Source organism: Miscanthus floridulus, chromosome 16 (assembly GCF_019320115.1).
Source record: "Miscanthus floridulus cultivar M001 chromosome 16, ASM1932011v1, whole genome shotgun sequence".
NCBI classification, from domain to species: domain Eukaryota; kingdom Viridiplantae; phylum Streptophyta; class Magnoliopsida; order Poales; family Poaceae; genus Miscanthus; species Miscanthus floridulus.
The window spans coordinates 28,170,801-28,184,083 of NC_089595.1; the positions used below are offsets into that span (position 1 = coordinate 28,170,801).

At 40.2% G+C, this 13,283-nt stretch overlaps 1 protein-coding gene across 1 annotated transcript; it reads left to right on the top strand.

The window, feature by feature from the left end:
• Positions 1-263: 263 nt before the first annotated feature.
• LOC136512190 (cysteine-rich receptor-like protein kinase 44) lies at positions 264-12,953 on the top strand. The gene is made up of 8 exons (XM_066506172.1): positions 264-353; positions 5,598-5,769; positions 5,871-6,126; positions 6,248-6,482; positions 6,621-6,798; positions 6,911-7,129; positions 11,395-11,764; positions 12,725-12,953. The coding sequence occupies exons 2-7, from the start codon at positions 5,656-5,658 to the stop codon at positions 11,761-11,763; spliced, it is 1,371 nt and encodes a 456-aa protein (XP_066362269.1). The 5' UTR covers positions 264-353; positions 5,598-5,655; the 3' UTR covers position 11,764; positions 12,725-12,953.
• Positions 12,954-13,283: the final 330 nt, after the last annotated feature.

Genomic DNA, 13,283 nt, shown 5'->3' on the forward strand with positions numbered 1-13,283 from the left:
CGAGCTCGGCGCCAGATTGAATGGCGCCGAGCTCGGCGCCAAGATCTACGGCACCGAGCTCGGCGCCATCCACTCTGGCGCCGAGCCCCTTACAGGCCGTTTGCCCGTGGCCAGGACCTTGGCGCCAGTCACCGTGGTGCCGAGCTCAGCGCCACTCACTCTGGCGCCGAGCCAAGGGTCCATTTTTAGAATTCTTTCTGCCAAGAGTCTATTTGAGAGAAACTTTCGAAAAAAGGGTCAAATAGTAAAAAATTCAGGCTTCACCGGCCTCTATTTAACAAGCTGCTAGATGGTGGCTTCCTCCTCGTACGTCAAGGAGCAGACCACTCATTTCCTTCAGGGGCAATCTCCACGTAAGTTCAAGCGCCCCCAACACTGTGCTTATTAATTTCTTTACATTATACATAGTCCTGGGAAGCATCAAGGGTACCACTCATATAGAAGAGTTATTTCATGGGACATTTTCAATAGTTGTTTCTTCGAATACTCTTCCCATTCTCTAGAGATAATAGAGGACGCAACTGTGTTTTTCTCTAGTCCTGTAATACAGGGCGGCCAAGTCTTAGATTTGCATATATACATGACATGAGCATGCAACATGAATACGATGCCAGATTGACTCATCCGCTTCCATGCGTGTATGCATCTGTGAGTGTACGCTTGCATTGCCCAGAAAATCAAGAGTGTGTGGCTAGCAGCTAGCTAGAACAACACCTACCTTAGTTGATTTCATGTGGAAGCTAATTGGACAATCGGTTTCTGCATGTGCACGCATGTGTCATGGACTCATGTCAGTAAATTGGATGCAGATCGAGCTAGAGCGGCTCTAATTAGCAGAAGTTAATTCACTCTTTGATCTTAGTGTCCGAGCTAGGGAGTTGTGCTTTCAACTATATAAGACAGAGAGTATATAGTTCATAGCTCTCTTCATGCCTTCCAACGCCATGGGACAGCCTTCTCTCTCTGCCTGCTACCATTCTTATATATATATATTTTTTTTAAATATTCTTATTTTTTATGTAGATGGATTATGATCATACCCAACCGCAACCTTTTATTTTGGAAGCAACTTCATGGTAGATATAGGAAACAGTACAGTATCAGCAACTAGATACCCGTATCTTCTTCTTCTTCTTCTTCTTCTTGTCTAGCCCTTCACTTTTTTTTATCACGTTTCCACAGTTCCTTCCATTCATGCTCCCTACTGTTTTTTTTTGTGCACAGTGAGCCTCAATCGCATAGGCAGCCCAGGGGCAAGGGCCTAGCGAGGGGTGCCGATCTTTTGCATCCTTTGCCATTTTTTCCAACTCATCTCGTTTTCTCTCTCTCCCACTTCTTCTTGCCTCTCTTGCTCCGCCTTCTCTTTCTTGAGGTCCCCTTCAGAATGCGAAAATTTAATAGGAGTTCATTTTCATAGGAAAAACACAGGAAACAGAAAAAATTCCTCTAATCCAAAAGGGGCTAAAAGTAGTAGCCGAGGAGAAAATAAAGTTAAGATACAGCGAAAATAATAACATGGACCGTAACATTGATAACATCAGCAATAAATTAAAAATTAAAAATAAAGTATAGTATACCTTTTACCTAATCGGGTGAGATGTGGTTTAATTGAAAATTATTTATCAAAAAAAGAATTGGAATCAAAACATATGAAATGCCATTGATTCATCTGTTCTAGAATTTAGGACAACCAATTAGCATTGGATGAGTCAAAGGTTTCTTCAGGCATTTCTAGACACCATACTCCGTGAGCAACACTTTCACCCCATTAGATTTATTAAAACCTGCAGTGATGCTTTTCACCTTCTATTCATAATACGAGCCGACAGTGAAAATAGTTATCACCGCCGATTCATGTTACCAACGGGCAGTGATAATGAGGCTAGTTTTCACCGTCAATTGGTAACACGAAGTGACAGTGATAGCCTATCATCACCGCCGGTTGGTGACACTGCTGGTACAATGACATGAGGACAAGAAACATGATGAACTATGTCAATCTTCTGGAAAAAAAATTTGAACTTTGACATTCACTGCTATAGTCTAATGAACAGTAAGGATTTTTGTCTAAAAAATTCTTTCAACATATTATTGAAAATTAAGAAACACTTGAAACACTTCAGATCTATTTTTGAGTAGATAAATTCATGTTAATTTACTGAATTCATCAATAAAGCTTACATAGTATTGATAGCTTACATAGTATCAATAGCGCTGGAGTCCACACATCTGAAAAGATTAACTCAAAAGGAGCCGAAGAAATACTACTAGACTTAGTATAAGATAACCGGCGACTCTTAGCTCGTTGACAAGCATCACAAATGAATGTAGTAGACTCACTACTATAAGACAATTATTGTCAAGAATGACACGACAAAAAATGGAAGAAGAACAATGTCCTAGACAACGATGCCATCGAGAAGTCGATCGTAGGCTTGACAATATGATGAACCTGGGAAGATGACCTTAGCATAGGATAGAGACCATCTCGACACTTATTTTGAAAAAGAAAGGTCTTCGTTTGCTAATCCTTAACACAGAAAAAAGTAGGTTAAAATTCAAGGAGTACGTCATTATCAATACTGAATTTGTGAACAGAGAAAAGATTTTTTGTAGTGGATGAAACGTGAAGAAAGATCACGAGTGGGGGTATGAAGAATAGAGTTACCAATATGACATATACTCATACCATTGCCATTAGCAACATGGATTTGATCTTGACCATTATACATCTCCCGGATAGACAATTTCTCGAGCTCATTTGTAATATGATCCGTAGCACCAAAATCCATGTACCAATTAGTGTCTATTGCATAAGAAGACACCATAGATGAAATTGACTTCTGTGCATTTAACGGGGGTTGCTTAGCACCACCAACTCTAGTGTTTGGCGGAACATGTGGCTAAAATGGTACCAACAATTGTGAACTGTATGACCAGTATGTTCACAAAGCTAGCAAACAGGACCATAGTCTTGATCTGCGTTTTATTTGATGAGAGCCACTAGTGCCGCCGTCACCAGATGCAGAGCCATGACCCTAACCAGAACCATGACCACGCCGTCCACGCCCACAACCGTACCACTAGCAAAAAGATTGGCCAAGGAATAAAAGTGGCCAGCATCATTATGTTGCTATGTAAGACGAGCCCCAAATGAAAGGACCAAGGAGTCATCGTCATCGTGACATTGTCCTTCTAATCCATTCAAGATCTAGCCAATGATGTCGTCATCGTCAAGCTTCTTGCCAGCGGCAGCCATCTCATCAGCAATGCTCTTCATCTTGGAATAATAAACTGATGCCCAAGCATCCCTTTTCTTCTCCCTAGGAATATCGGAGCAGAGTTGTAGAATGTTGCAATGGCTTAACCTCTTTGGCAGCCGCTGTACTCTTTTATATAGAACAAGTACAATCACATATCAGTTCATGACCGATTGCAACTAGAGTTAGAACTCTTTCAAGTACTAATAGAATACAGGAACTCTGTGTAATTGAACCAAACTAGCTATATATGTATTTGTACAGAAACCAGTGCAAGCAAGCTTTTGATGCCTTGCTTTCATGAGAGAGCGAAAATGGCTCTCCTAGCTTAGCTTGGCAAGCTTCTCGTTGCTCGTGTCATCAGAGAGGCGAGGCAAGGTTGTCTTGTCTAGAAACCGCCCCTATGTCTGTCAGTGAACCGACATGAATTTTTTATTTCCGTATTGGTTTATCCTTGGTTATTTCAAGTCGTTTCACCATCTAGGAGATGGTTTTTATGTTTTCCTATTAGCTATTTGTATTTATCTATTAGTTTTGTATCGTCAGGGAAATTCCCGTTTCTAGCGAAGGGTCTTTGTCACCTAGAGAGGGGTTAATAGGTGCTTATACAGAGTTTGAAATGGATATGCAGAAGCTGATTGCATGTTTCAACTCGAATGATCTGAACTTCTGATGTTCTCGAATTTTGATCTGCTACAAGTTCAACCAAATCAAACTAATTCTAGTCCAAACTAACTTTAACAGGGCATGAAGCTATGCAATTTAACACAACTAGAAGCAAATATATTACACATCAGATAATATATGAATTATATGCAACAGATTTGAAATAGACATGAAATTTAACACAACTAGAGGGGACACGTGATGATATTGTTCCAAAAATCCGGATCATCAAGTGGATTCTATATCTCCATTGAAGAGTTTGATCACCAAGACAAACATATGGGTCTCCTTTAACCCTTTTTCCTCCTGAGTTGCACAAATGCACTCCTGAGCTCTACTTTGTATGTGTTTCCTTTCTGAGGCGAATTCCAACCTTCACTAACTTCTTAGATGCATCACTATTCAATTGAAAGCCTCAAACTCTAAGAATCACAATTGACCATGATGAACGCTAGCTTTGCATATAAACTCAAGTACTAAAAGAACATCAATCCTTGTTACTCACTACTACAGGATACATTAACAAAGACGGACAAAACAAAGGTAGGGCGGCCGCCGCCTTTATTTTAAGGTTTATGTTGATCAGAGATAACAAAGACAGAGGGTTCACACCCACCTTCATAAACCAGAAAAAAGGCGCTGCTGAGCCTGGCAGGGAGGCCCGCTACCCGAGCCCACCTCCACGCCCCACCCTCAGTGAAGCTATTGATCAGCTCGTCGGTGCATCTGCAAACAGAAGATCCACACCACTCCTGCACCTTTGAGGCGAGAGAGATAGAGACTAGAGAGTATGCTGCATCAGGTGGAGCAGAGGGAGAGACGAGACCACACCGGGTCGTAGGAGGTCGCCGCTCTCCCACTGCTAGAGCCATTCATCGCAGTCGCTCGTGGATCCCGGTTGGTCTGCGCGCTCGAGGAACCCTAGCCAGCAGCTCCAGGTTGTGCACTCAAGGAACCTGACACGCAAATCGACAATGCTCAGCTCGTGATGGATTCAAGGAGGGGAGCGGGCGGCAGCACGAGAGGAATCTACCAAGGGGAGGATTAGGTGGTTGAAGAGAGACAGAGAAGTGTTGGGACCAGACAAGGGTTTTTTCTAGTCTAGGCCCTAGCAACAACCCATCGGAAGAGGTATATGGGCCTAACAAATTATGTTCATTGAGATCTGTGTTGGCAAAATAAACAACCATCCTTTCTTGGGGAAGGGCGACAGCTAGGGACCAGGGGCACCGGGCCTTCTTTGTGGGCCTGGAGGCCCAATCCAAAACAAGCACGAAGTTAACAAGTGATAGAAACCCTTAAGGGAAGATCCTCGCATTCGATCCCAATCATAGAGAGATCTCCACCATATATATCTTGCTCAGCAGAACAAGATGGAGGTTATGGAAGACTGATGTTCATGGACACACCATATTTTGAGGCATGCCAAAACACTGGATGTTACTTGACTGGGAAAATCTCCTCTTGATTCTTGCTGTTGTCAATCATAATAATAAAAAAAGTTCACACAATCAACTGGAGTCTTTGCTTTACTGCACCATCGAGTGTTTTTAGGCTGTCCCATAGGTATTAAACAATAACTATTCTATATGAATACACTATTGTTTCGTAGTGGAATATTTACTATTCTTTGTGAAAGTTAAATAATATTAGCATCATGTCTCATTGAAGGCTGTCCTGAGGAAGAACTAATAACGACGTCGTCCTCGGTTAGCCCTTTTTGGAGAGGATGTCCTCGTCGTCGGAGGTAACCAATATCTCATTGCAGTTGATAAAAACAATTACAGATGATTTCTCCGAGAAGAAAAAAATCGGTAGTGGTAGCTATGGGGAAGTTTACAAGGTATGAGTATGATCATTACCATTACGTTTCCTCCAAGTTAATAGAGTAATAGCAGTACCTATAACAACAAAGCTTTCTCTTCTACTGTTGTACATGAACAGGGAGTACTTAATGGGGAGGAAGTTGCTGTAAAGAAGTTGTTTTTGGTGCCCGGACTTAAGGATGAGGCGTTTGAAAATGAATTTAATAATCTTATGAAGGTTAAACATAAAAATGTAATCCGGCTGATTCGATACTGCTATGAGATTGCACACAAACATACTGAGCACAACGGAACACTTGTTTTTTCTCAAGTAATAGACCGAGCTCTCTGCTTCGAATATATGCAGCGAGGAAGCCTTCTCAAGCATATTTCTGGTACGATATATTGGTGCTCTACCTCCTCGATTCTACTATTATACTCTATATATTTAGATTAGCCGAAAATGGTTTTATCCAATTTTTCATTGAGAAATGCACATTTGTATCCCTTCTGCAGATAAGTCGTGCATACATGATTGGCCCACAACCTACAAAATAATTAAAGGGACTTGTGAGGGTATACACTATCTTCATAAAGGAAGAGGTGAGAAGAATTATATTTACCATCTCGACTTAAAACCTGAAAACATATTGTTGGATGAGAACATGGTGCCCAAAATTGGAGATTTCGGTTTGTCTAGGCTCTTCGGTGAATCAATGACCCACAAAACAAGCACTACGAAAGGAACACTGTAAGTTGACATATGGTTCTAGTGGCCATACTCGATATCCCTGTTATGTAGATAAATCCTTAAGTAAGCATATTTATGTTGCTCTTGCTGTTACTAGTACTTGCTAACTATACATGTGGTTCTTATGATTTCATACAGTGGGTTCATGCCACCAGAATTCATACATAATCGAATAGTCACACCAAAGAATGACGTGTTCAGTCTTGGCATCATAATTTTCCACTTAATGGCGGGAGAAAATGGCTACAACGATTATTGCGACTCACGCTCCAATCAACAGTTCCTAGAAAAACATCGTCCAGAATTTCTTGCGAGTGTAAGAAACGTCCGTTATTCCTTTAATTCTTTTCACATTATGCCATATTATATATATTTCATGCACACCTAGACATATATATTAATGGTATATTTATATTGTAACTTCGCAGGTACAAGAATACTGGAAGAAAAAGATGCAGGCAACTGCAGGCGAGTGGAACGAAACAGACCTCCTAGGAGTGAAGAAATGTACTGAAATTGCAATGAGTTGTGTGGAGACTAACCGAAATAAAAGGCCTACAACAGAGATGATTATTAATGATCTCGATGAGCTAGATGCTCAAATCGAGAAAATTTTAAGGAAAGATCCAAAGTCACTTATTGCCCAGGTATATAGCCTGTCATACTCATCACCTAATGATTTTTTTATTAGGATAGCTACCAGACTTTTTTTTTCTTTCATTACCAGAAAGAAGAACGTTACAACACTATCATAGGAGGCCTAGGTTTGCTAAATGGTACTTCATCCCTAAATAAACCCAATCCTAGAGGTGTCTAAAGTCATTTTTTTTATGTTTGACCGAATTTTTAGAAAATGACATAGATTGTTTATGAAAACAAATAAACACAATATATAAATATATTTTAGGTGTATCTAATGGTACTAATTTGGTATCATAAATCTTTACATTTTTTTATAAATTCTGTCGAATTTTAAAAAGTTCGACTTACAACTCTAGAAATTGTTTATTTAGAGACGGAGGTAGTTATAACAAAGATAAAAGTCTAGAGCATTGATATTACTCCTATGAAACATTTTTTTGCGATCTAGTCAACCAAGAGGCCTAGATTTGGGTTTGAGTCTTTACAACGCCGGTTCAAACCAACAACAGCCATGCATGATAAACTATATACACGACAATAAGAGTATACGAGTACATAACAACCAAATAAATGTTTGTTTTATGATACAAAAGAAAACACCGAATATTACAGAGAAAAAGTGAACCCTATTATTTAGCCCTATCATTTCCAAAACATTTTTCAAAGGTTTGCACTTGCTTCCTTATTGTACATGCCACTCAAACTAATATATATAGATTGTTAGTTCTCACCTGGTGGCACTTAGACACACTAGCGGAGCTACGTTAGGGGCAAACTGGGTCCTGGCCCCCTCTTGCTCTGCAGTTCTACCATGAATACACGGCTGCACCAATGGAAGTTTGCGAGTCGCTGCATGCATGCAATTAACTACTACCTCTCTCGTTGTCCTATATATGCTTGCTAGCTACTCCATTCTTGCTGATGAGCGAAAGGCGGCTTGCAAGTATGCCAATCTGCGCATATTCTTCATTCATCTTTGACATTATTTTTTTATTGTTCATTGTAGTCTGACTAGAACTTGAAAAAACAAAGGTCATTCCATGGAATTTCAATCGTCTGTATTACTGTTGGTAATTTACTGTAGCAGTGTAGGTTTAAATTTGCCCCCCTCCCCCCCTACACATTCAGGCACGCTCCGCCACTTCTTAGACACCCATATTAGCCAAATAAAATCCCTCTTCATACCGGTCAATCACTTGTCTACGCACCGAGGCCGATAAAAGAGAAAAACCCTACTCGGTTATACCTTAGCCATCGGGTTTGCCTCCATCCTTCTCATCCATTCATCATCTTCATCTCTAAGTTGAGCACCTGCATTATGGACTTCATCATCTCCACCATGCATGCCATGTTCAACACCATCTTATGAACTAACCTAACGTACCCATCTCAAGCAAAGCATTAGTCTATTAGTTGACACTCAATTAATGAAGAGATGGCAGGGGCATATTGGGTCCATTTGGGCCGTACCGATAGGCCAGGAGATCTCTATCGGGCCGGGGGCCTTTTGGCTGGGATGTGGTAGGTTTTAGCTGGGCCGGATCATGTCCTCTGACTTCCAGGCCTCGACCAGCAGAGCAGAAGGGACAGCGGTCACTTAAGAGCGCTTGCCAGCCGCTCGAGCAAATGCCCGATGGGACTTGTCGTGTGCCAAATCGTGGCATCTGTGCACAGTGCACGTGACCTCATGGCGAGGCAGGGTTGCGATGGCTGGCATCTACGGCTCGGCAGCAGGAAGAAGAGGTGGAAGACTTAGGCTTGGTGGTGCATACTGGCAGACTAGGTGAGGGAGAGAGACAGAGGGACTAGGATGGCGAGTTGTCGCGAGGGATGGCAGACTGGCGTGGGTGTGCCGGTGCTGTGTCTGTGTGGGTGGCTGGGGTTCGAAGAGCTCCGCGCAAGGGCATCCTGTGTGGAGGTGACTTCAGGGCTGGCCGGTCTGTATACAGTGGCTCGAAGGCCGGCAACCCATCCACAGTGGTGACAGCAAGGAAAGATGATCTGATCTGAGTCGGCCCCTTGGGATGCATTTAGATATAACATATGTCTGGTTACATAGTAAATTCTATGTATGAAAAAAGTCAAAGCGACATATAATTTGGAACGGATGGAGTAATTGTTAGGAATAGAGATTTTGATGGGAAAATACCCTCCAACCGCTTTTGTTTGGTTATCTAAATATAGCCATCTTCTATTCCAAATTCCACGCTAGCCAAAGATAGAAAATAAGAATGACTCTCTAGAGTGCACACAAAATATAGAAAATTTATTAGAGAATAGAAAGATATAGAAAGCGATTTCTATGGAAATGGCTCTCTCCAAATGATGATTTAGAGAGTGAATTTTGAAAAAACTCTTGGAGATGCTCTTAGATACGAGTGTCCCACTATCGTCCCCAGCTATTGAATCGGATAGCACATTTTCAAAATATGAAGATCAATATAGATCCTATATAATATGAATAATCAGATCTTTGGCATCTGTCTCCAATTCGGATATCATAATGTTCAATAATAATTCTATTTTTTTCATTTCAACAATTAAAGGTTATATATTAGCTTATGGACAAAAATATATTTCTTTTATTCGTAACTGATTACTAGTTCAGCCTTGAAGTCAGAAATTGCTAGGGAAAAGAATATTATAGGTCTTGTTGTTTTAATCCATTAATATGTTCTCAAGATACTAAATAATGTTCATAGTAGCTGCAATTGCTCTCACGAAAACAATGTAGTAGTAGTAGTAGTATTATATATATATATATATAAACGGTACCATTAAAGGTAACTTTTAAAAGTAACGCATTAGAATTAGTAATGACTGCTAAAGAGTTTTTAGACCTTACACTAATGATGTTTTGATCCAAGTATTGTTTTTTTTATCTCCAATTAGAGGCAATTCTAGAGCTGACTAGGCATGATAGTGCGGTGTTCCACGTAGGCCAAGTGACGAATTTGGGCTAAAAAGAAGAGTTTGAGGATTGAAAATACACTTGATAGTTCTTGGGTAAAATTGAGCCCAAAACGCAAAGTTTGAGAATTAAAACGGTCAATTCACTAGTACGAAAACATTTCACATACAACATTTTTTGCATTTGTTCTGATAGTTTTGTGAACCGCCAATGTGAAAAGCCTATGAAAATGGTGATGTTCCACTTGTGTCACTTGAGATCCTCCAATGTAAATGTTTACACTAGCGGTTAGCTTAGAGCTACCGGCATTACACTGGTGGCATGCTTACACAAACCACCAATATAAATATTTTTATATAATTCATAAAATGGGCCAAAAAAAGAATTTTTGTTTACCCTGGAAGAAGCCAACTCACAACTTTAGGCCTCACGTGTTGCTTTCTTACCATAGCGTCTTAGAGTCACTTGTGACTAAGTGGCTGATGCATTTCTTTTATATTCAGTTTAGTAAATATTAATGCATATTTGAGATCCTAAACAAATTTAAATGAAAAAGTTTGAAGAAAGTTTTAGATTTCTTCGAGTACTAGAACTTTGGTTTAGGTCAATTTTTTATTGTAGTCATCTAAAAATTCATAAAAATATTAATTTCAATCATTAATCTTAAAATAGATTTTTGGGGCTCTAAATGATTTCAAATGGAAGAAGTAGTCAACTAAAAGGTCATATATCTTTTTGACTACAACTTTGGTTTAGGTTATTTCTGCATCCAAGGTTATTTGAAAAAAAAATCCAATAAAATTAATTTTAAATTATTTGTACTGCTGGCGGGTTAAGAAAATCGTGGATGTAAACATATCTATACTAATGGTTAAGAAAACCGATACAAATCCTAGATTTACACTATTAGTAGATTTAAGACAACCGCCGTTATAAATCAATTCCCACGTGCGGTTGTTTTAAGCCTACTACTAGTGTCAATAGAGGATTTGTACCGGCGGTAACCAAATCCATAGGTAGAGATGTATCTCATGTGGTGGTTCATACCTAGGCCCACAGTTCTATTTCTATTGACGCCTATTCTTTATGACGAATCGTCAAGTGGAAAAAAATCCCAAGCATTGACCAAAACTATTTCTGTAGAAATGATTTGGTAGTTCTGAGATGAAACTAAGCACAATAGTTGACTTTGAAGACTGAAACGATCGTTTGGAAAATTCAAGGAAGAAATTGAGCCATATTTAGGGGACAAAAATGACTACTTTGCCTTTAGAAATGAATGAACTTTAAGTGATGTCCGCAATAAAATACCTAACGGTGCCGAAATGACGACCTAATAATCCCATTTTTTGCTTTCAGTTATCCAAGTTCAAGAATGATATTGCACTCGACCCATCCTTGGAGCTGCGCTTTCCGTTTGAGCCAAAGAGGGAGCTGTCTTGCTGCCTGCAGATAACCAACAAGGCGGACAGCTTCCTTGCATTTTTTGTAAAGACTGATCAAAACAAGTATTGCGCAAAGCCAAACAAAGGAATCATGTCGCCAAGTTCCAGGTGTTATATCACTATTAAGTCTCAAGCACAGGAGAAGGCACCGATGTGCCTTGACATGATAATTGTGCAAGGCACGAGAGTGACCCAGGACTTCACATCCGACAAGATCACTGAAGACTTCCTCAAACATGCGACTGCGGTGGATGAGGTGACATTGCCTATTGTTTATGTCTAAGGTAAAGTACCTCAAACATGAAAACAAAATAAAATCGGAGCACCATGAGTTATGCCACGCATGTGTCACCTGGATAGAAATTCTCTAAATTGAACTTATATCTTGTCTCCTATGAGATATGCATTGGCTAGCTTTGCTAGCGCTCAACTAAACCGTGATCTTGTAACCTGACTAATGGTATATGCAATAGACATTAAAACATGACTTTTTTAGCAACATGGAAACAGGGGGCTGGAGTGTTTAGCTAGTTTCTAAATGCTTCAGATTCCTCTCCCTAATGACTTATCTGTAAGTGATCATCCAGGACTTACAGTACAGCTGTGAGGGCCACATAGCTCTGGCTTTAGCTCAGTATGAGGATCTTTTCTAGCTTGTTAGTGGTTACCTTTATAGCGTAAGAATGGCTTGACGAATCGGGTATAGGACAGCCTCTATTCTTATGTGTATAGCCGTGATGGAATTGTGCCATTCGACAGGGGGCTCCTATATCTGTTTGCCGAGTGAATCTAATGGCTCTAACTTGTTAGACGAACCTTTGAAAGGCTTCATAGTGAACCCTGCCTGCTCACCTTTGAAGTGTTTTGGGAGTAATTAACCCGAGCATATGGGTATCACGACCCACAGTGAAAGTGTACAACCTCTGCAGAGTGTAAAACTGGTATATCAGTTGTGCTCATGGTCACGAGCGGCCTTGGAACCCTTTATGGAATAGATGATCACTATTAATTATTCATTTATGCTATTCATTATTCCTGTTTACATTGATCATATGTTTCAATTGGGATTAAAACAACTTGTTGCTACTCTTATGCTAAAATTGTGACAACTAAAAGCTGAATGCTATTAAACCTGTGTCAAGCCTTTTGAGCCTCATTAACCTCATGTTACACTTGTTGAATATAACACGTACTTACGCTTGTTTATTTTTATTATTTGGATAAAAATCCCGGATGGGTAACAGATGGCTATGGTAATAACGACTTATCTGAGGATTACTAGACTTGTGGTCAACCAGTTGACATCCCTGTGATATGGAGCTTCCGTAAGAGATTTTTGTTTATACTTCCGCTATATTTATGTGAGGACTCTATCTTATTATATGTGATGTAATAAACATTTATGATGGTACTATCTATAATTTGTCGGCTTATGTGTGTGACTGATCTCTGGGCGCACATAAGATTATGCATCCTATTTTTTCCTTAAAATCGGGTGTGACAATATGCAACATCTAGATAAACACACTTGCAACATATGACTGAAAAATAGATGAAACATTGAGAACAGACCCTTGCAACATACATGTACTACCATTACAACATCCCGATCTACTTTACAACATCCGTATGAAACACTTAAAACATAGGTTTGCAACATGTCTGAAAACGCCTGAAACACAGTGTCGCTGGCGGCCACGGCCTACATGGTGGGGAACAGCGGTAGCGCAGGCCTCCCCTTCTTGCGGACGACTCGAGGTGGATGGGGGCGCAGGCGTAGGTGCATGCACAAGTTTAGCCTCC